The sequence below is a fragment of the Manis pentadactyla genome, assembly GCF_030020395.1.
Source record: "Manis pentadactyla isolate mManPen7 chromosome 15 unlocalized genomic scaffold, mManPen7.hap1 SUPER_15_unloc_1, whole genome shotgun sequence".
Lineage (NCBI taxonomy): Eukaryota > Metazoa > Chordata > Mammalia > Pholidota > Manidae > Manis > Manis pentadactyla.
The window spans coordinates 4,419,315-4,443,528 of NW_026644588.1; the positions used below are offsets into that span (position 1 = coordinate 4,419,315).

The 24,214-nt window shown below is 40.6% G+C and overlaps 2 protein-coding genes across 2 annotated transcripts in view; both read left to right on the top strand.

Annotated features, from left to right (window-relative positions):
* Positions 1–19,424, top strand: part of LOC118909819 (zinc finger protein 345-like) — a 33,650-nt gene extending 14,226 nt beyond the window's left edge. Inside the window, exon 3 of the mRNA XM_057496385.1 lies at positions 10,219–19,424. Coding sequence (XP_057352368.1) covers positions 10,219–12,212 — 1,994 coding nt within the window. The 3' untranslated portion in view covers positions 12,213–19,424. The remainder of the gene's footprint in view (positions 1–10,218) is intronic.
* Positions 1–24,214, top strand: part of LOC118910019 (zinc finger protein 345-like) — a 59,556-nt gene that overhangs the window by 13,860 nt on the left and 21,482 nt on the right. The gene's annotated exons all lie outside the window — the stretch shown is intronic.

Genomic DNA, 24,214 nt, shown 5'->3' on the forward strand with positions numbered 1-24,214 from the left:
TATACACCACAACTTCTTCATCCATACATCCATTGATGGACATTTACATTTTTTCCATGCATAGTCTGTTGTAAATAATGCTGCTATTAACATGGGGTGGTGCCAATATTTAGGAATTAGTGTTTTTCTTTTGTATATGTTCCCAGAAGTGGAATTGCTGGGTGATACGGTAGTTCTATTAATATTTTAAGAATCCTCCATCATATTTTTTCCATAATGGCCATAAGAGTTTAGAATCCCACCAACAATGTGCAAGAATCCCTGTCCTCACATCCATGCCACCCTGTGCTAGCTCCTGACTCCCTGATGACCTTCTAACAGCCTGCGGTACCTACTGTCTCATGATGGTGTTCATCTGCACTTCCCCAGTAACCGGTGATGTTCAGCTTCTTGTCTTTTACCTGTAGGCCTTTTCTAAATCTTTGGAGAAAGGTCTTCAGTTTCTTGCCTACTTTTTAATTGGGTTATTTCTCTTCTTGCTGTTGAGTTGTAGGGGTTCTTTATGTATTTTGGATATTGACATCTTATCAGAGTGTTTGCCAATAGTTATTCTCATTCAGTAGGTTGTTCTTTTGCTTTGTTGCTGATTCTTTTGCTGTGGAGATACTTCTTCATGGGATGCAGTCTCACTTGTGTATTTTTGGTTTTGTTGCTTGTGTTTTAGGTGTCGTATCCAAAAATCACCAAGACCCATGTCAGGAAGTATCATTCCTATATTTTCTTACAGGAGTTTCATAGTCTAAGGCCTCATGTTTAAGTATTTAATCCATTTTAAGTTAATTTTTGTGAGTGGGATGAGGTATGGGTCTAGTTTCATTCTTTCACACAGGAATATCCAAGTAGCTTGGTGCCATTTCCTGAGAACTGTCTTTTCTCTGTTGAGTTTACCTGGCACCCTTGTTAAATACTAGTCGAGCCAGTGTGCTGCTGTTTATTTCTGGGCTCTGGACTCTGGTTCATTGGTCTTTTTGTCTGTTTCCCTGCCAATACTATGTTGGTTTTTGATAACTAGCTTTATCATACACCTTGAAATCAGAGTGTGGTGCCTCCTAATTAGTTTTTCTTTTTTGGGATTTCTTTGGTTATTTGGGGTCTTTTGTGGCTTCATATGAATTTTAAGAATGTCTTTTCTAATTATGAAAAAAGAATCACTAGAATCTCCGTAGGGATTGCGTTGAATATGTATATGGCACTTTGGAAGTACTGACATTTTAACAATATTAATCCTTCCAATCCATGAACATGCGATACTGTTCCATTTATCTGTGTCTTCAGTTTCTTTCATCAATTTTGTTAGTTTTCAGAATAGTTTTTTGACTTCCTCAGTTAAATTTATTCCTAAGAGTTTTACTGTTTTTGATTCTGTTATGTGTGGGATCAATTTATTACTTTTTCAGAAAATTCGCTGTTAGTATGTAGAAATACTTTTGACTTTTTTGTGTGTTGATTTTATATCCCCTTACTTTACTGAATTCATTGATTAGAGCTAAGAGTTCTTTGGTTAAGTCTTCAGGATTTTCTCTATAAAATCATGTCATCTGCAAATAGAGATACTTTAACTTCTTCCTCCTAAATTTGATGACTTTTATTTGTTCTTCCTGTAGCTAGGACTTCCAGTAACTATGTTGCATAGGAGTGGTAGGAATGGACACACGACCTTTGTTCCTGATCTTAGAGGAAAAGTTTTCAACCTTTTACCGTGGACTGTGTTAATGAGAACTTGGCATATATGGCCTTTTATTATGTTGAGATATGCTCCTCATAGGCCTAATTTGTTATGTTTTTACCATGAGTGGACATCACATTTCATAAAATGCTATTTCTGCATCTATTGAGATGATCATAATGTTGCTTTTTATTATTTTATTTTCTATTAATGGAATCTATCACATTGATTGATTTTGCCCATGGTGAACCATCCTTGCATTTCAGGAGGAAGTTCCACTTAATCATGCTGAATAGTGAATCCCTTTAGTTTCATTGAGAATTTTTGCATCTGTAGTGATCAGTGATGACTGGCTTATAGTTTCTTTCCTACAGTGACCTTCTCAGGACGATGCCGAGCCGGCTCAGTGAATTAGGGAGTATTACTTCCTTTTAGTTTTTTGGAAGAGGAAGGAAGTCTGGTGTTAAGTCTTCCCCAAATTTGGTAAAATTCACCTGTGAATGCATCTGTTTCTGGGCTTTTCTTTTTTGGCAGATTTCTGACTACTGATTCTTTCTCCTTACTCTAGTAATTGATCTACTCATATTTTGTATTTCTTCCCATTCTGTTTGGGTATTAATATGTTTTGAAATTTTTTCCATTTCTTCGAACTGGTTTAATTTGTTGGTGTCTAGTTGTTCATAGTACCATCCTCTCATCCCTTGAATTTCTGTGGTGTCAGTTATGAGGCTCCTTTGTCATGTCCAGTTGTGTTTATTTGTTCCTTTCTGTGTTTTCTTGGTTAGTCTAACAAGGGCTTCTCAAATTTGCTGACCTTGACAAAGAAACAACTCTTTCTTTGGTTGGTCCTTCCCATTACTTATTTCTGCTCTCGATATTTATTATTTCCTCCTTCTGCTTTGAGCTCAATTTGTTCTTTTTCTAGTTCTTAAGGCATAGAGTTAGGTTGTGTTCCAGATTTTTAAAATATGGGTCATTATTTTGAATTAGCCCTTTGAACTTCTCTTGTTGAGACCTATAAGTTCTGATTATGTTTTCATTTTTCTTTGTGTAAATAAACTTTTGTGACTTCATTTCTTTGATCCCTTGGGTGATCAAGAGAATTGTTTAATTTCCATTTGCTCGAGAATATTCCAGTTTTCCTCTTGTTTCCAGTTTTATGCCATTGTGATCACAGGAGATAGTCTGGGATCACAGTCTTCTTTGATTTGCCGAGACTTGTTTTCTGGCCTGACGTATGGTCTATCTCAGAAAATACTCCATGTGCCCTTGAGGAAGAATATGGATTCTCCTGTTTTTGGGTGGGATGTTCTGTATGTTTATATTAGGTCCATTTGGTCTATAATGCTGTTCCGTTCCACTGTTTCTTTTATGATTCTCTGGACAATGTATCCCTCCTGGAGAGTGCAGTATTTGAGTCCCCCGATTGTTGTGTTTTAAAGATTGTAAATATTACATCTGTCAGATTTTGCTTTATGTATTCAGTTGCTGTGATGTTGGGTACATATATATAATTGTTACATCATCTTGATGTATTGACCTCTTTGTCATTATGTAATGACCTTCTCTGTCTATTTTTACCATTTTTAGTTGATTACCTTTTTTGTCTCTTGTCTGATAAAGGTTTAGTTATCCTTGTCTTTTTTTCCATACCATTCTCTTGAAATGTCTTTTTCCATCCCTCACTCAGTCCATGAGTGCATTAATACTAAGACTAAAGTGAATCTCTTAGAGGTGGCCTATTGCTGAACTTCTTTTTATCCATTTAGTTCTTTCTTTATCTTCTTTATACAAATCATTTTGTTTAAAGTAATTGTTATAGATAAGCCCTTAATATTGCCATTTTCTAGTTGCTTTTTGGACCTATTCTCCCTGTTTCTTATCATGCTGCCTTTTTTTGTTGTTCTGATGTATTTTCATATCAGTAGTTGTGCCTTCTTAATTACAATATTTTGTGTAATTACTGTAGCAACTTCCCTTGTGGTTACCCTGAGGCTTAGGGAAAATATTTTAAATGTATAATGACACCTTATTTGAAGGTGATAATAACTTAAATTAGGTAGCATGTAGAAACTACAGTTTTACTTGTCCTCACTCAAATTTTACCGTTTGATGTCAAAATGCACATTTTTTTATATTGTGTATCTAGTAACACATTGTTATGGTTAAGGCTACTTTTAATGTATTGTATGTTTTGATCTGGAGGTATAAAGAACACAACCACCATTACAATATTAGACATGCAGACTTTGAATATATACTTACCACTGGAAGTGAGCTTTACACATTTATACTTTTATACTTTATTAGTATCTTTATTTCCACTTGAAGAATACTATTTAGCATTTGTTGTAAGGCAGATCTAGTGATGAAGTCACTTTGCTTTTGTTGGTTTGGGACAACCCTTATCTCAACTTTATCTCTGAAGGACAACTTTGCTGAGAATGGTATTCTTAGTGGACAGGTTTGTTCTTTCGATATTTTGAATGTCTGCCTACTCTCTCCCCTGGCCTGCAAACTTTCTGTTCAGAAAACTGCCGTGTATTTGGGATCATTTGTATGTGGTGAGTCAACTTTTCTCTTCATTCTTTCAAAGTCTTCTGTTTCTTTTTGACTTTTGACAATTTAATTATAATGATTCCCAGTGTAGCCTTTTTCAATGTAACTTAAAGAGGCTCCGTGTGCCTTAACTCTTGAGTTGATACACATCACCCAGATTTGGAATTACCTGTGTGACCGTCTTGAATTTCTCATTCCTCCAGATGACAGTGTTCAACTCAGTACACTTTAAGGGTGGTGCTGAATTCATTCAAATATGGTCAGACAGGTCTGTTGCCAATAAACTGAGGTATGTAATTGTGTGCCTGTGTGACTACCCTCTTTTGTTAATACCTTATAATATACTTATCGTAGCTGATGGTTGTTTCAGACTGGGTGTATACACTGGAAGTAGTCTTAATTCACCTCTGTTTGTTTATCAGTCTATATTCTGTGTAAGAGAAGCACTTCATATGATTGAAAGAGTTTTTTTGATTTGAAGGTATTATTTGAAAAGCTGTATGCCTTTCTTTCAGGCTTTATAAAAATTGCCTAATTGTGCAAAGAATACGTTGGAAAATTTGCCATGTTAACCATTTCAAGAGTATAGTGCAGTCACGCTGACCATATTCACCTTGCCGTGCACTGCCTCCCTAGAAATTTTTCTTCTTACAATAGTCACACCCAGCACCCATTAGAATAGCTGTCCCGTCCCCTCTCCTCCCGTCCCAGGGAAACGTCATTCCCTTTCCCTGGGGTTGACTTTAAACGCCCCACGTGTGGAATCATGGCATATCTGCCTCTTTGTGGCTGGTTATTTCAGTTTCTGTGATGTTCTCCGACTGGCTCCAAGGTGTAGTACATGAGGATATTTTCTCCTCCCTGTAGACGGAGGAATGGTCCATGGTGTGTGCGCCCCATTTTCCTCATGCATTCATCCTGGTGGTGGATGTGCGGACGGTGTCCTCCCCGGGCTGTTGTGAGAACTCTGCTGAGGACGGGGTCACAAGGGCACCATCATGTCTGGCCTTGATTGTTTGGGATGTGTATCAGGAGGTGGGATTGCTGGTCAGAGCAGTTCTGTTTGTAATTTTTCTCAGGCCTCCACACTGTTTTCCCTAGTGACTGAGCCTCTTTGTGTCACCACCCGTCCTGCACAAACGTTCCAGTTCCTGTACCTCCTCACAAGCATTGGTCATTTTGTTTGTTTGCTAGAAGCCAACCTAGTGGACACGAGCTAACTCATTCTGGTTTTCATTTGCATTTATCTAATGATTGGTGGTTTCAGCATCTTCTCATATGCTGGTTACCTGTTTGTACATTTTCCTTGATGCTATTTCTGTTCAGTCCTATGCCCTTCGTCTAATTTGGGGTAGTTTTTTGGGTTTTGAGTCTTAGATTTTAAGGTTGATCACTATAGACACTTGATAGAAATGCCACATGTCCTGTCTTTCTGTGGGTGACCTTTTCACGCTGGTGATTGTTTTCTCTGATGTGCAGACGTCTCTCAGGGAGATGTGGGCCCATTCATGGACTTTGGCTTTGTTCTCTTTCATTTTGTTCTTATATCCAAGAAATCAATGCAAAATGCAATGTTGTAAATCTCTACACCATGATTTCTACTAGTAGTTTTATTGTTACAAGTCTCAGGTATTTAATTTTTAAATCATACTGAGTTGATTTTTGTATGAGGAGAAGGTATAAGAAATGTGTCCTACTTACTGAGTTCTTTTGCATGTGGACATTTATCGAATCACCTGAGTTTATAAAAGACTCTTTTCTGTTATGTATGCTTCGTGCTCTTGTCAAGGCTCATGTGATCTGGACGTGGGGGGTTAATTCTGGCCTGTTTTCAGTTAGTCTGTATCACTGTTTAAGCAAGTCCTAGTCTCTTTGGGTTTCTGTCACCTTGTTATATATTTGAAATGAAGTAGATGACTTATAATAATGTCCTTTGAAGTTTCTGTCCACAATCCCTGGTCACCAGATTTTCATGCATTTTAGGATTTTTTCATTCCGTATTTTTGGTGGAAAATGTCATCGAGTTAAGAATTCCATTGAATCTGATCACCAGTTTTGCTAATAGGTGTCTTAGCTATTAATTCTTCCAATCTATGAATGTGGGATGTATTTCCTTTCATTCATGTCATCTTTAGTTTGTTTAAAAAATATTACTAATTTTCATTAAAAAAGGTTTTCACAAAATTGGTTGTTTATTGTTAAATGACTATTTGGAGTCTATTTTAAGTGCAATTGTCTTAATTCTGTTTTTGGAGAAGTGATGTTTTGTGTATGGATTTTTCTTCCGCTTCCTTTGCTGAATGTGCTTAGTAGACCTAATAGTGATTGTGTATTTGTGTAAATATTAGAATTTTTATTTATAATGCCATGTGTTCTGCCAACAGTGATACATAATTATATTATTCCTGCTACATAATTGGGTGAATTTTGTTTGTTTTTATTACCTAATTCTGCTTTGGGCCTCTGGCAATGTTGAGTAGATGTGATGAAATAGCGAATCCTTCCTGTTCCTGAGTGAGAAGGAAAATCTTTGTTTCCACAGTCGAGTATAATGTTTGCCTTGGGCTTTCCATGTATAACCTTTATGATGTTGAGGTAGTTTACTTCTCTTCCTTCCTTATTGACTGTTTCTATCTTAAAAGAATGTTGAACTTCTTAAATGCCGTCCATATGTCGGTTGGTATAATCAGGTATTTTTCTTCCTGTTTTATTTTAATGTTGTGAAGTGTAGCTGGGTATTTTTTCTTCTATGTTGAAACATTCTCCGTGTCAGGAATGACTCCCGCATTGTCCTGTTGCCTGAGCCTGCACTCTGCTGTCTAACTGTGTGCTTGGATTTCTTGTGGGATTTTGCATCCGCAGTCATCAGAAGTAGTGTGTCACTTTCTGTTCTGATCGTGTCTTTCTCTGACTGGTGTCAGTGGCACGTTGGCCTTCTAGGAAACGGTCTGGATGTATTCCCTCCCTTTTGTTATGGAAGTCATGAGGGAGGGCAAAGGGGTTTAATTTCTGTGCCAGTGTTTGTAGTGTTATCTGGTGAAGGTGTCTGCAATGCAACAGGGCTTCTTTGGGAACTTTTGGGGGTGGCTTTTAAACTCTTTCTCTACTGTATTCATGTATTCATGTCTATAAGATTCAATCTTTGTATATTGTTGGTCTTTTGCATTTACCCATTTGTTCTAAGTATCCAATTATTTGGAATAAAGTTTTCCTTAAAAAAGTCACCATTGTCCACTTTTATTTTGCATCAGTTGTATTATCTCAAATTCTGATTTTGGTTGAGTCTTCTCTCTTTTATTTTTGTTAATTTATATAAGGATTCTCAGTATTCATCTTCTCTAGAAACCGCTAATAGATTCATTAATTTTTTTTCCTTCCTAGTGATTTTATATTTTGCATTTCATTTATTTCTACCCTAATTTTATTTATTTCCTTGTGGTAAATTTGGCCTTAGTTGTTTTTTTTTGTAGATCTCTGATGTATAAATTTAGATTGTTGATTTTAGATGCTCCTTGTTGCTTAATGTAAACACTCATTGCTCTGAGTTTCCCTGTTGAATACCGCTTTCTCTCCATCCATGTTTCTGTATGTTGTGCATTTGCTTTCACTTTTGTCAAAATGTGTTCTAATTTTCTTTGTCTAGGTCATCTCTGAAAATTGGTGATATAAGTGTGTGTAGTTCACTTCCTGCAATTTTTGTGACTTCCCCTTTTCTTTCTGTTACTGTCTCTAGTTTCAATCCATCGTGGTAGAAAATGATACTGCATTTTTTAATTTGAAGTTTCTACCTCTCTATTCCCTTCCCCTATTTCACCCATACAGGCATTCCTTCTCCCCACCCTCTTCATCCTGCAGAGGATACCAAGAGTCCATTGTCTCTCTTTTGGGGTCTACTTGTCTTATATTCCACATAAAACTGAAATCCTAAGGTAAGTGTCTTTCTCTGTTTGTCTTACTGCAGTTAGTATAATGCCTTCCTTATCCATCCATGTTGCAAATGGCAAGCTTTCGTTCTTTTTCACAGCCGAGTAATACTCCATTGTAAACATACTGCATCTGTATCTATTCATTTATTGATGGACGTAGGTTGCTTCTATACTTCATTATTGTTAATGATGCTGCCATAAACTAACAGATCCATGTATCTTTCCAAGTGGGTGATTTTTTTGTCTTCTGTAGATTCCCAGAGGTGAAATTGATAATTCATTTAGTGTTTTCTATCTTCCACGAGAACTGGAGGAGGCTTCCCTTCCCTTTGCATCCTTACCGCCCTTATTATGTCTTGTATCTTTGATGTTAGCCATTCTGACTGGAGTGAGGTGATCCCCTGATGGTTAGTGAGGTTGGGCATCTTTTCACGTGTCGCCGTCTGTGTGTCTGTCTGTGAAAACAGTGTGTCCGGTGCTGTGACCGTTCTCTAGCTGGATTATTCCTTCTTTTGGTCTTGACTTGTATGAGTTCGTTCCATGGTTTCGGTATTAGCCCCGTAGGAGGTAAATCATTTGCAAATATATAACCCGACCCATACGTTTTCTTTGAATTTGTTGACTTTCTTTTTTCCTTTGGCTGTTCCGAACCTTTTAGTCGCCCCTTTTTTATTTTTCCTTTTTTCCCTTGCCTGGAAGTAGCACATCCAGAAGAAACATGATTCTGTTTATGTTGAAGAGTTAACTGCTGTGTTCTCTCCTAGCAGTTTCATGGTTTCAGGTCATATATCTGAGTCTTTTACTCCAGTTTGAGTTTATTTTTTGTATGGCATGAAACAGGGATGTAGGTTCATTCTTTGCGTATAGCTGTCCAGGTTCCACAGCACCACTTCCTGGAGATACTGTTTCTTTCCCATAATGTATCCTTTCCTCCTCTGTGTGCTAACCAACCCTGTAAGTATCAGCTAGTTACAGGATGCACGTAAAGCAGAGATAATGGAGCCAATGAATAATGTAGTGTCTTGGTTTGGTGACTGAAAGAAACTATACTATGGTGGTGAGCATCTAGTCATGTTTATAATTGTAGATCATTCTGTTGTACATCTGAAGCCAATATAATATTGCATATTAGCTGTTCTTCACTAAAAATACTCCAGAAAGAAATGGTAGTTTGTAAGATGTACATTTTCCTAAATTTACTTAGACTTGTTTTGTGGGCTAGTGTCTTATCTGCTCTCCATCATGTGTCATCTCACATTGAGAAGATTATTTTTTTCTGCCATTTGGTGAGGATTCTGCATGTTCATTATGTCCAATTACTTTATTGTGTTAAGTAATTCTTCTATTTTCATACTCTCTTTTCTTTCCCACTGCTGTTTGAGTGTTTTCCATGTTTATTTTCTTTGATATTGCATAAAACATGTTAAATTTATCACAGTCTCTTTAAGGATGGGAACAACTTCATGTCACAAAACTGCTGCTCATCTCTTAATACTATTGATGGCACATTGTATCTTCTTATTGTAAATCCATTAAGTGATTTATGATTATTTGTATAATTGGTCTTTTAAAAACCATGCCTGCAGTATTTTTTGCTCAAATATGACAGTATTACAGGTTTTTACACCTGTGTAAATATTTACCATCAACGGAGTGACTTGTAAATCTATAGTTAATCTACTATGTTATTGCTTTCAGTTGTACAACATAATGATTTGACAATTGTGTCGATTTCTAAATGCTCACCATGATACATGTACAGTATAAAGTTTCACACAGATGTTAAAATAAGTATGTTTATGTTGTGTGTGTGGTCACAGCAAATACAGTGTAGCACAGAGAAGACAAATAGTGACTCTATGTCATCTTACTACACTGATGGACAGTGACTGCAGTGGGTTATGGGGGGGTCTCGATAATAAGGGTGAATGTAATAACCACATTGTTTTTCTTGTGAAACCTTTATAAGAGTGTATATCAATGATAAACACTTATTTTATTTTATTCTTTTTTTAAATTAAGTTATGTGATTGTTGTGGGGTAATTTTTTCTCCTTATATATTTCAGCGGTGTCTTCTCAGTATGAAAAAGCCTTGTTACCCGAGCAAGCCGTAAAAGACTCATTCCAAAGAGTGCTCCTGGGAAGATGTGGGAGCTGTGACCCTGGGGACTCACACCTGAGGACACACTGGGACGGGGAGGCTGAGCATGGAGGGCAGGACGGCCGTCACGGAGGAGTGCAGAGCCACGGGAGGAGCCCATGGGATAAGCCCTTTCCCGTCAGTCGGGACCCACATCCCGGGGTGACTCAGGACAAAACCCAGTTCAAGTCAGTTACTGTTACAGAAGAATGTGTTTCTGTGAGTAAATGTCATCATCCAGTTTTGAAACATAACTTTTCTCCAAAAGAAATTTCTCCAAAAGAAAACCTGGAAAATCTGAAAATTGAGGAGGGCCATGGTGCAAATTATCAGTTGAATCATTTTAAGTATAGCAATTCACTAGACATCAAGTCATACCATTTGGATGACCAAAGATACAATGAGGAAAAATTGTGTAAAGATGCTAAAATTGCAATTTCCTTGATAAAGGATTCATTATTCTGTCATGAACAAATAATACCTAGTTGTGCCGAAACCTACAGTTTTGAGAACTCTCAGAGAGATTCCATCTACCCATCATTTTTTAATGAATATCAGTGTATAGATAATGAGGAAGAACCTTACATGCATAATAATACTAGGCAGGCCTTTAGGATGGGCTCGCTATTAAGTAATTGCCAAGGTATTTACATTCAGAAGAGAGCATATCAATCTGCAGAACATGGAGTAAAGTATAACAGAGGATCACTCCACAGAGAACAGCAGAGGGCTCAGATTCCAGAAAACCGTTGCCCGTGCAGTAACTGTGGACAAGTCCTTGAGGAATCGTCAAACATTATCAGGCACGACGGTGTCCACATTGGAGAGATGACTTACAAATATAAGGAGATTGGGAAAACTTTTAAACATTTCTCGAAAGTGATTAAACATCGGAGAACTCACACTGGTGAGAAAGCTTGCAGATGTAAAGAATGTGGGAAAGCCTTCAGTCAGTCTTCGCCCCTAGATTATCATGAGAGGATCCATCCTGGACAGAAACCATATGAATGTACAGAATGCAGCAAATCCTTTACTTGTTTTTCAGGTCTTTCTATCCACCTGAGAATTCATACGGGAGAGAAACCTTACAAGTGTAAAGAATGTACCAAATCCTTTAGTTTTCGCACAAGTCTTATTGTGCACCAGAGAACTCATACGGGAGAGAAACCCTACAAATGTAAAGAATGTGGCAAAACCTTTAAGTGGGGTTCATGCGTTACAGAACATGAGAGAATTCATTCTGGACAGAAACCTTACAAATGTAAAGAATGCAGCAAATCTTTTACTCGTTCATCACATCTAACTGAGCACCTGAGAATTCATACAGGAGAGAAACCTTATAAGTGTCAGGAATGTGGCAAAGCTTTTAGGTGGAGCTCCAAACTTACTGAACATCAGAGAGTTCATTCTGGACAAAAACCTTACAAATGTGAAGAATGTGGCAAGTCCTTCACTTACTTCTCAAGTCTTTTTGAGCACAGGAGAATTCATACAGGAGAGAAACCTCACATGTGTGAATTATGTGGCAAAGCCTTTATATGCAGGTCACACCTTTCTCGGCATCGGAGAATTCATTCTGGACAGAAGCCTTACAAATGTGCAGAATGCAGCAAATCCTTTACTTGTTCCTCAAGTCTTACTGTGCACCTGAGAATTCATACAGGAGAGAAACCTTACAAATGTGAGGAATGTGGCAAAGCATTTATATGCAGGTCATTCCTTACTCAACATCAGAGAACTCATTCTGGACAGAATCCTTACAAATGTAAAGAATGCAGCAAATCCTTTGCTCGTTCCTCACGTCTTACTATGCACCAGAGTATTCATACAGGAGAGAAACCTTATAAGTGTAAAGAATGTGACAAAGCCTTTATATATTCATCATCTCTAAGTAAACATAAGAAAGTCCATACTGTATAGAAATATCACCACTGTGAAGAATGTAGCAAAGACTTTAGTTATTCATTATATCTAAATGCACATAAGAAAATCCATAGTGGTGAGAGACCTTATAAATGTAAAGAATGCAGAAAATCTTTTTATGTACCTCAAAACTTACTCTCCACCAGAGAATTTATACAAGACAGAAACCTTACAAATGTATGGAATGTGGCAAAGCCTTTAACCTGTTCTCAAGCCTTACTGCACACCAGAGAACGCAGCATATACTGGAGACATCCTTGATCTACCCACTGATGTAGAAGTTTTGTGTAAAGCATAAAATGTAGAGATCCTGGAAATTTCCCAATGGGAGAAAAGTACAAGTAGAGAGTGGGAAAGCTCTCACCCGTCCCTCAAATATTATTGTATATGAGAAAATTCACAGCGGAGAGAAAACACCTATATGATTTATGTCGGAAGACCTTGATCAAGACATTCACCATAAAAACATGAGAGTCTTCATCATGGAAAGAAACTACAGGAGCAGAATATGTGGGAAAATAGGGAAAATATTTAACTGAACATCTGAATTAACCTCAAATGATTTACATAAGAAAGGACTAAGACACCACATTTTTTTCAGAGGTGACTCAAAGTATTTATTACAAAATTGTCAGGTAATTGATTATAATTTGTGTCAGTGAGAGGATGGATTTTGGATAGTATAATATTAACATGTTTCTTGTTTTGACATTATCTGAGACTTTGAAAATCTGGTATTATGGATGTCGTTGACCACTCATTTCAGTTGTCACTGTGCACCCTCTCCTAATATTTGTGATCATGTGTTCCGGTTGTTGCCGAGGAGAGCGAGAGCCCCTCCTCTGCGAGGTGTGCATCATCCGTCATTTCTCTTCCCAGCAGTACCAATAACACTTCGGTGTAAAATGTGTTCAGGAAAGCTAAATAGAGGTGCTTTTCAAATGGTGAGTTTTCATGAGGTTTAAGTAAGTGTGAATTATACCATCAGGGAATCATTCTTATGTATTTAAGAAATATCTAAATTTCAGAAATGAATCGTTATACCTGTTTCTCATTAAGGACAGTCCACTGGCTATTCCTTTAAAATGCTGGGACAGGAGCCATGGTGACATGAGTACAACAGTGGAAATCTCCTCCCAAAAACATACATATTTTTGAAAATACAACAAATACAACTATTCGTAAAAGAGACCAGAAGATACAGGACAACATCCAGACCACATCCGCACCTGAGAGAACCCAGCGCCTGGTGAAGGGGGTAAGATACAAGCCCCGGCCCGGCAGGACCAGAGCACCCCTCCCCCCAGCTCCCAGCGGGAGGAGAGGAGTCGGAGCTGGAGGGAGACAGAGCCCAGGACTGCCGAACACCCAGCCCCCGCCATCCGGGCCAGAGCGCAGACACAGGGCGTGGTGTGCTGGATACTAGGGAAACAGGGCAGCAAGACCTGTGGGGGGTCCCTGCAGCCGGCACACCTGGGACAAAAAAAAGCGAGTGCTCTTTGAACGTCTTAAAGGGACAGGGGCCCCACAGCTGGACGGAAGCATCCTGGGACACTCAGCCTAGCAGCTGGGAATCCAGGGAAACCCTTGGTGCACTAACCCCGTGGGCGACAGGGCAGCTCTAGGGCCCCTCACGGTAATAAACAGCCTCCCGCCCCTCCCCCCTCTGGTGCGGCCTCGCCATAGCGAATAGCAGCCGGGGCTGGCCACGCCCACATCAGCCACACGCAGCTGCACAGCGGCCCCGGCAAGAATCAGACCCGGTCTGCACGCAGCTGCCCAGCACAAGCCGCTAGGGGTCGCCGTTCTCCCAGGAGAGGAACGCGAGGAGCCGGCAGGAAGGGGTTTTGTTCTCACAGCTGACGCGCACCGTCTGCCCATCGCCACGAAAAGGCAGGAAATTTTGATTCAGACCAGAATCACACAGACATCCTCCCCTGAGAGGGAACCTGGGGAGATAGACCTAAATATCTTCCTGAAAAATAATTCAAAGTAAAGGTCATAACCATGCTGATGGACTTGCAGAGAAATATGCAAGAGCTAAGGAGGGAGAATACAGAAATAAAACAAGCTCTGGAAGGACTTCGAAGCAGAATGGACGAGGTGCAAATGGCCATTGATGGAATATAAATCAGAGAACAGGAACGCAGAGAAGCTGATGCAGACAGAGATAAAAGGATCGACAGGAATGAAAGAATATTGAGAACTGTGACCAATCAAAACACAGCAATATCTGCATTATATGGGTACCAGGAAGAAGAAGAGAAAGAAAAAAGGGATAGAAAGTGTATTTGAAGAAATAATTGCTGAAAACTTTCTCAAACTGGGGGAGGAAAAAGCCTCTGAGACCACAGAAGCACACAGAACTCCCAACACAAGGGACCCAAGGAGAACAAAACCAAGACACATAATAATTAAAATGGCAAAGATCAAGGACAAGGACAGAGTATTAAAGGCAGCCAGAGAGAAAAAAGGTCACTTGCAAAGGAAAACCCATCAGGCTATCATCAGCCTTCTCAACAGAAACCTTACAGGCCAGAAGAGAATGGCATGATATATTTAATGCAATGAAACAGAAGGGCCTTGAAACAAGGGTACTGTATCTAGCAAGATTACCATTTAAATACAAAAGAGGGATTAAACAATTTCCAGACAAGCAAAAGTTGAGGGAATTTCCCTCCACAGACTGCCTCTACAGGGAATTTTAGAGGGATTGCTCTAGATGGGAGCACTCCTAAGGCTAAACAGATGTCACCAGAGAAAATAAAATCACAGCAAAGAAAGCGGAACAGTCAAATACTAACTAAAGGCAAAAAATAAAATCAACTACCCACAAAAGCAGTCAAAGGAAACACTAAAGAGCACAGAATAAAACACCCAACATATAAAGAATGGAGGAGGAGGAACAAGAAGGGAGAGAAATAATCATCAGACAGTGTTTATAATAGCCCAATCAGTGAGTTAAGTTAGATAGTAAGATAGTAAAGAAGCTAACCTTGAACCTTTGGTAACCATGAATCTAAAGCCTGCAATGGCAATAAGTACATAACTTTCAGTAATCACCATAAATGTAAATGGACTGAATGCACCAATCAAAAGACAGAGTAATAGAATGGATAAAAAAGCAAGACCCATCTATATGCTGCTTACAACTCACCTCAAAACCAAAGACATGCACAGACTAAAAGTGAAGGGATGGAAAAAAATACTTCATGCAAACAACAAGCACAAAAAAGCAGGTGTTGCAGTACTAGTATCAGACAAAGTAGACTTCAAAACGAAGAGAGTAACAAGAGATAAAGAATGACATTACATAATGATAAAGGGCTCAGTCCAAGAAGAGGATATAACCTTTATAAATATATATGCACCTAGTACAGGAGCACCAGCATATGTGAAACAAATACTAACAGAATTAAAGGAGGAAATAGAATGCAGTGCATTCATTCTGGGAGACTTCAACACACCACTCACTTCAAAGGACAGATCCACCAGACAGAAAATAGGTAAGGACACAGGCACTGAACAACACACTAGAACAGATGGACCTAATAGACATCTACAGAACTCTACATCCAAAAGCAACAGAATGTACATTATTCTCAAGGGCACATGGAACATTCTCCAGAATAGACGACATACTAGGCCACAAAAGGAGCCTCAGTAAATTCCAAAAGATTGAAATCCTACCAACAGCTTCTCAGACCACAAAGATATAAAAATAGAAAAAATTTTACAAAGCAACAAAAAGGCTCACAAACACATGGAGGCCTAACAACATGCTCCTAAATAATCAATGGATCAACGAACAAATCAAAATGGAGATCCAGCAATATATGGAAACAAATGACAACAACAACACAAAGCCCCAACTTCTGTGGGACACAGCAAAAGCAGTCTTAACAGGAAAGTACATAGCAATCCAGGCATATTTAAAGAAGGAAGAACAATCCCAAATGAATAGTCTAATGTCACAATTATCGAAATTGGAAAAAGAACAAATGAAGCCTAAGGTCAGCATATGGAGGGACATAATAAAGATCAGAGACGAAATAAATAAAATTGAGAAGAATAAAATAATAGAAAATATCAATGAAACCAAGAGATAATTCTTCGAGAAAATAAACAAAATAGATAAGCCTCTAGCCAGACTTATTAAGAGAAAAAGAGAGTCTACACACATCAACAGAATCAGAAATGAGAAAGGAAAAATCATGACGGACCCCACAGAAATACAAAGGATTGTTAGGGAATACTATGAAAACCTATATGCTAACAAGCTGGCAAACCTAGGAGAAATGGACAACTTCCTAGAAAAATACAACCTTCCAAGACTGACCCAGAAAGAAACAGAAAATCTAAACAGACCAATTCCCAGCAATGAAATTGAAGCAGTAATCAAAAAACTACTCAAGAACAAAACCCCCTGGCCAGATGGATTTACCTCAGAATTTTATCAGACATACAGAGAAGACATAATACCCATTCTCCTTAAAGTTTTCCAAAAAAGACAAGAAGAGGGAATACTTCCAGACTTATTCTATGATGCCAGCATCACCCTAATACCAAAACCAGGCAAGGACACCACCAAAAAATAATAAAACTACAGACCAATATCCCTGATGAACATAGATGCAAAAATACTCAACAAAATATTAGCAAGGTGAATTAAAAAATACATCAAGAGGATCATACACCATGACCAAGTGGGATTCATCCCAGGGATGCAAGGATGGTACAACATTAGAAAATCCATCAACATCATCCACCACATCAACAAAAAGGACAATAATCACATGATCATCTCCATAGATGGTGAAAAAGCATTCGACAAAATTCCACATCCATTCATGATAAAAACTTTCAGCAAAATGGATATAGAGGGCAAGTACCTTAACATAATAAAAGCTATATATGAAAAACCCACAGCCAACATCATATTGAACAGCGAGAAGCTGAAAGCATTTCCTCTGAGATCGGGAACAAGACAGGGATGCCCACTCTCCCCACTGTTACTCAACATAGTACTGGAGGTCCTAGCCATGGCAATCAGACAAAACAAACAAATACTAGGAATCCAGATTGGTAAAGCAGAAGTTAAACTGTCACTATTTGCAGATGACATGATATTGTACATAAAAAACCAACCCTAAAGACTCCACTCTAAAACTACTAGAACTGATACAGGAGTACAGCAAAGTTGCAGGATACAAAATTAACACACAGAAATCTGTAGCTTTCCTATACACTAACAGTGAACTAAGAGAAAGAGAAATCAGGAAAACAATTCCATTCACAGTAGAATCAAAAGAATAAAATACCTAGGAATAAACCTAACCAAGGAAGTGAAAGACCTATACCCTGAAAACTATAAGACACTCTTAAGAGAAATTAAAAGGTCACTAACAAATGGAAACTCATCCCATGCTCTTGACTAGGGAGAATTAATATCATCAAAATAGCTATCCTGCCTAAAGCTATATACAGATTTGATGCAATCCCTATCAAACTACCAACAGCATTCTTCAATGAACTGGAAGAAATAGTTCAAAAATTCATATGGAAACACCAAAGACCCTGAATAGCCAAAGCAATCCTGAGAAGGAAGAATAAAATGGGGGGGGGGTGATCTCTCTCCCCAACTTCAAGCTCTACTACAAAACCCTAGTAATCAAGACAGTTTGGTACTAGCACAAGAACAGAGCCACAGACCAGTGGAACAAAATAGAGTCTCCAAACATTAACCCAAACATATATGGTCAATTAATATACAATAAAGAAGCCATGGACATGAAATGGGAGAAATGACAGCCTCTTAAACAGCTGGTGTTGGCAAAACTGGACAGTTGCATGTAAGAGAATGAAACTAGATCTCTGTCTAACCCCATACAGAAAAGTAAATTCAAAATGGATCATAGACCTGGATGTAATTCATGAAACCATAAAACTCTTAGAAAAAAACATAGGCAAAAATCTCTTGGACATAAACATGAGTGACTTCTTCATGAACATATCTCCCCGGGCAAGGGAAACAAATGCAAAAGTGAACAAGTGGGACTATATTAAGCTGAAAAGCTTCTGTACAGCAAAGGACACCATCAATAGAACAAAAAGGCATCCTACAGTATGGGAGAATATATTCATAAATGACCTATCTGGTAAAGGGTTGACATCCAAAATACATAAAGAGCTCACTCACCTCAACAAACAAAAAGTGAACAATCCAATTAATAAATGTGCAGAGGAGCTGAACAGATAGTTCTCCAAAGAAGAAATTCAGATGGCCAACAGACACATGAAAAGATGCTCCACATCGCTTGTCATCAGAGAAATGCAAATTAAAACCACAATGAGATATCACCTCACATCAGTAAGGATGGTTACCATCCAAAAGACAAACAACAACAAATGTTGGCGAGGCTGTGGAGAAAGGGGAACCCTCCTACACTGCAGGTGGGAATGTAAATTAGTTCAACCATTGTGGAAAGCAGTATGGAGGTTCCTCAAAAAGCTCAAAATAGAAATATCATTTGACCCAGGAATCCCACTTCTCGGAATTTACCCTAAGAATGCAGCAGCCCAGTTTGAAAAAGACAGATGCACCCCTATGTTTATTGCTGCACTATTTACAATAGCCAAGAAATGGAAGCAACCTAAGTGTCCATCAGTAGATGAATGGATAAAGAAGATGTGGTACATACACACAATGGAATATTATTCAGCCATAAGAAGAAAACAAATCCTACCATTTGCAACAACATGGATGGCGCTAGAGGGTATTATGGTCAGTGAAGTAAGCCAGGCAGAGAGACAAGTACCAAATGATTTCACTCATATGTGGAGTATAAGAAAAGGAAAACTGAAGGAACAAAACAGGAGCAGAATGACAGAACCCAAGAATGGACTAACAGTTACCAAGGGGAAAGGGACTGGGGAGGATGGGTGGGAAGGGAGGGATAAGGGCAGGGAAAAAGAAAGGGGGCCTTACGATTAGCATGTATAATGGGGGGGCATGGGGAGGGCTGTGCAACACAGAGAAGAGAAGTAGTGAGTCTACAGCATCTTACTATGCTGATTTACAGTGATTGTAATTGGGTTTTTTGGGGGGACCTGGTGAAGGGGGAAGCCCAGTAAACATAATGTTTTTCATGTAATTTTAGATTAATGATATCAAAATTTATAAATAAAGGAGAATGAGTGTTTCCATCACTCCTCTGCACCTGTGTCTGACCAGCCACTGTGTCCCCAGTAATCAACCCATAGTTTTGCAAACAGGCTCATATATATATATATATATACACACATACATACACAATGGGGCTATGAAGGCCATGTGGGGATCCTGGCATTTTTTCCACACTCAGCTGCTCTGGGAGTCTCGCCTCACAGTCTGCGTGCCCACAGTCATCCCCAGTGGTCCCTGTGCAAAACCTGGAGCACTGTAAGCAGATTCCACAACCACATCTGATACTATTAACAACATACAAATAACTGGAAATTATGATAAAGGTAACAAAACCATGACAGTCCTGAAGCTTGAGGATCAAGCTCTCCTCAGTCCTATTCATATGAGTCCATGACTCACACTCTCCATGGGACGCCAGTAGCTAAGCTGGTTGGGAGCTCCATACATACTTAGCAAGCAGCAGCGGTTGCTGGGGGGGCATGCCCAATCCGCAAGGATTGCCGAGGAGATTAACTGTAAGGGCAGTAAGACACATTTTTTAATGATACCAACAAAGGGAAATCTTGTCCATCAGGATGCACTGAAGAGAGTGGTCCTGTAATAGGACTGTGTCAGGAAGGGCGTCCCCTCCTGGTCTAGTATACCAGACCTTCCCCCCATTTCCTGTGGGTGTTACTGAGGTGTCTGTATGGGGTCCTATTGGAGGCACATGCGCAAGCCACAATGATAAGACAAAACTCCCTGATGAGATGCTCTTAGCATTCTGGCCATTTAGGGTACACTACCATAATCTTTGGGAACCACTCTGCAGTAAACTCCAGGAACACACAAGAGGTCAGCCTCCAGGCCATGTCCCAGAATGGCCAGCCATCACTGCTCCGTGTGTCAAAATATCCAAGGCCATGTCCACTGAATGGAGTCTAAACGGGTTCCTGTTGTATTCAGTCCCACCATGCACTGCTTCCAGGCTCTGCTCACTTCTTCGAAGGTCAAAGGCAGGTCCCACCAATTGGCTAGAGCCCACATTTTATTCTGCCTCAAAGCAGGTTGTTCTAGCAAATGCCCCTGGCGCAATGCACTTTGATTATCATTTTCTGTGGATGCCAAGGGCAAATGGCCAGCAAGCTGCTGCCAGAGGCCCCAGCAACAGCCATCTTCAGTCACAGACATCCAGCTCACAGGTCCTCAGTGGGTCTGTCTCAGGGCCTTCACAGCCTTGACTCCATTTTGCAACAGCAAAGGCAAGTTAACATGTTTCATCTGAGCACCACCTGATGCCCTTTCATACCAAACAGCCTAAGTTCCTCAGAATTTATGCGAAGTGCAGGATAAACACCCTCTAGTAGCCTACAAGACCTAAATTCTCTTGCAATACCGATACATTTACATGTAAAAAAATCAGGCATAAACAAATAGCATAATATCTTTACCCACTACCCATCTATAACAGCTGGGTGCTCAGGAAACCACTCAGGGTTCACATAATCAGGGCATTCACCTATATCCACCAGTGACAGGACACATTGCACATTCACTGAGGACAAATGAATTGATAATCCAACATGCGCTCTCTGGGCACCATCATGTCCCCCAAGGTGGGGGCCTTGAACCTCCCCTCACACAGCAACGCCCAGTCATCTTGCTGTGAGGGTCCAGGTGGGGTTGGCTTCCTCTCCCAGAGGAAGTCCTGCAGGCACACATGCCGGATGTGTGGCTTTGTCTCTGGTTCCCATTTCATGGTCGTCAACTTCTGGAACTGCTTCTCTGGTTTCAATTGCTGACACAGATCCAGCAAGATTTTGACTTCACATCCAATTTCTCTTTATCCATCCCTGCCTTTATCCGATCAGCCCACATCTGGGTGCTACAGACCTTCACAGGACCCCCTTAAACTCTTCCTCTGAGCATATCGCTCTGTCTTTCACACCCTCATTGCCCCTGTCTCTCGCAGATCTGCTACAGTGCAAGTAATGTCATTTATGGGTTGTCCTAAGTGAGGGGCAACAATAGCCACTAGGAGAGGGATTTGGGTGCTGTTTGAAGAGCCAGATTCCTCATCCCCACTGTAAACAACTCACTGGGGTCCTGATGTTCTGGGTTATAAATGGCATTCTTCATGCCCAACTCCCACAACACCTGTTGGAGCTAAGCATATGTCTGCCATCTAGCAGGGAAAATGGCAAATCATCCTGATTAGGGTATACTGCTTGAAAAGCGGTCTTAATCTAATGAAGGAAGAAGTGGTTCCCCGGGGTCTCATAGCCTTTTGTAATCTGCTGGAGGTTGGGGTGAGTCATCAGGGAAGCCAGCTTCCACATTTGTGACCCAGACAAAATAATTCCATCCACCACTAGGTCCCAGAGTTTCAAAAGCCAAGCTGACATAGGCTCCAAAGCACTCTGCTAAAACTGGGAACTCAGATCCCCCAACTCAGCCTGAATCGCTGGGGAAAGGGCTGCATCTCTTCCTGAGTAACCTGCTGTTGTCGTGTCTTTGCTTTCTTGATTATAACAGGGCAGCCTGTCCATAGGGGAGAGGCTGGTGCCTCTGGTGGCAACAGAAATGGCACTGCCCTCAGCACTCCCACTCCTCCCTCCCCAGCTCCTCTTCCCCTGGCTCCTCGTCTGATGTCTGTTCTGTCATTTCCAGAGCTGAAGGCAGAACCATTTCCTTCATCTTCCCCATGGCATCTTCCAGCCTGCATTCTCCTGCTGCCCCTTCCTGTGTCACTGTCACATCCTTTAGCAGCGCTAGCTCAGTCTTTAACAACTTTTTTACTTCCTCAGAGCATCCCAAAACTACATTCCTGTTCTGCCACTTCCCATGGAAGCACGTCTCTCTCCACAGTAACCTTTTCCAACTGAGTGAGAAACTTCCAACCCACAGCTCCCTCTGCCTTCTGGATACTTAGTTCCCACGAGGAGTCCCATATTTTGCAGAGCACCAGCTCCGGTGCCCAAGACATGACCACCCGTCAGTCCTGGGGAGGGGTCCAGTCCTCTAGCAGGCAAGCCACCCTACAACAAATCCCCAAGATGACGTACCAAGGTGTCTCCCTGCCCATAGGGCAACCCACTGAAGCTGCCCTGCCATTCGGGCGGGTCAGGCTCCACGAATCCTGCGGACTATACCAGTGATGTCGCTCCAGCACGAGGGGGTTCCCCGCCCTGGGCAAGTTCTCTGTTAATCTGAGGAGACCAAATAAAGGTAAGGGCAAGAATTCGGGGGCTTAAAAGGGGGCCATGTTTATCCTCATGGCGCTAGAGCTCAGTCCGTCCTGGCTGTGATGCTGCCCCCTCCTGTGGCCCAGCACGGGCTTGATTCTCTCTGAGCACTGCAGCTCTGGCTTCCCTGTCAGCAGATGTTCTCTCCCAGTTCTCCCTCCAGGCTTCCCGTCTTCGCTCCCCGTACTCTCTGCACCCATGCCCACTGCTCTGTCCCCACTCTCCAGCTGTCTACCGTCCCACCCCAGCACTGGCAGGAACTCTCTGAGCGAGTCCCTCATGACTGGCAGATGCCTGAACAGTGACCCACCAGGAACTGAGGAGAGGAGATAATGGGTGTTTCCTCTCCACCCTTCCCGTGCGTCGTATTCCTGTGACTGGTCAGCCACTCTGTACCCAGTAAACATCCCATAGATATGTAAACAGGCTCGTGTGTGTGTGTGTGTGTGTGTGTGTGTGTGTGTGTGTGTGTGTGCGTGCGTGCGTGCGTGCGTGCGTGCGTGCGTGTAATGGGATCTATTAAAGCCAGCCAGGAATCCAGGCCAGAAATACCCATGTTCTCCACCATTATACTTGATTAAACTATTAGCAATGAGGCAAGATTTATGAAAAATATTAAGACAAGACACAAAATGGAAGATATAAGGGATGGTGTCTTTTGCATTTGATGTATTTAAATTTTAGGTTTTTGGACTTATTTTGGAATATTTTTAAACCAGAGAATAGATCACAAGGTTACTTACTGTCTTCCTTAAATGCTGTTTCCTTAACTTCAAGGAGAAAACAGTCTCACAAACATCAATAGACAATGGGTGTTTTCACTGGAGATACAGTTACTGCCTCCATTAGGCACGTCACACTCCCAGAGTTGCAAACATTTCTATTCCAGCAATTTCTGTCAAATACAGTATTTCTTCATTGTATTAAATGACTTCTTGGATTTCACCCTACTTTTTATTGTAAGCATGGAAGTGTTATAAGGTGTCCCTCTAGTTATTCCCTGGGTGTGAGTCCTCTTACCGGGGGGTTTGGTTTTATCATCATGGCCAGTGCGTGCACCTGCAGTAGTAGCACTGTATGTAGACCCCTCAGTAACCCCCGCGGAGGAGGGGTAAAGGTTTGGTACACTAGACCTGGACAGGACCCCCTTCCTGCCACAGTCCTATTGCAGGACTGCTCTCTTGCATGCCTCCTTCCTGATGGACTTGCCTATGTGGGTATCATTAAAACATGTGTTTTATTGCCCTTAAATTTAGTCTCCTCTAATTTCTGTGTGGATTGGGCATGCCCCCTAGCAAAAGCCGTTACTCACTGGGGTGCATGGAGCTCCCTATGAGTACCACTGCTGGCCTCCCATGGAAAGTGTGAACTGTGAACTGGGACTGGTTTGAATATAGCTGGGATGACCGCTTGGTGGAAATTGATCTCCTCAGGCTGAAGCCGACTATTATAATTACCATTTTTGCTGTTGCAAGGTTCCAGCTTTCTTGCACAGGGACCATTTCAGAAGATTGATTTCTCCCATAGAAAACACAAGTCATGAACTCATCTGAGTAGCAATTTCTTGAATACAGCTGGAATGACCTCAG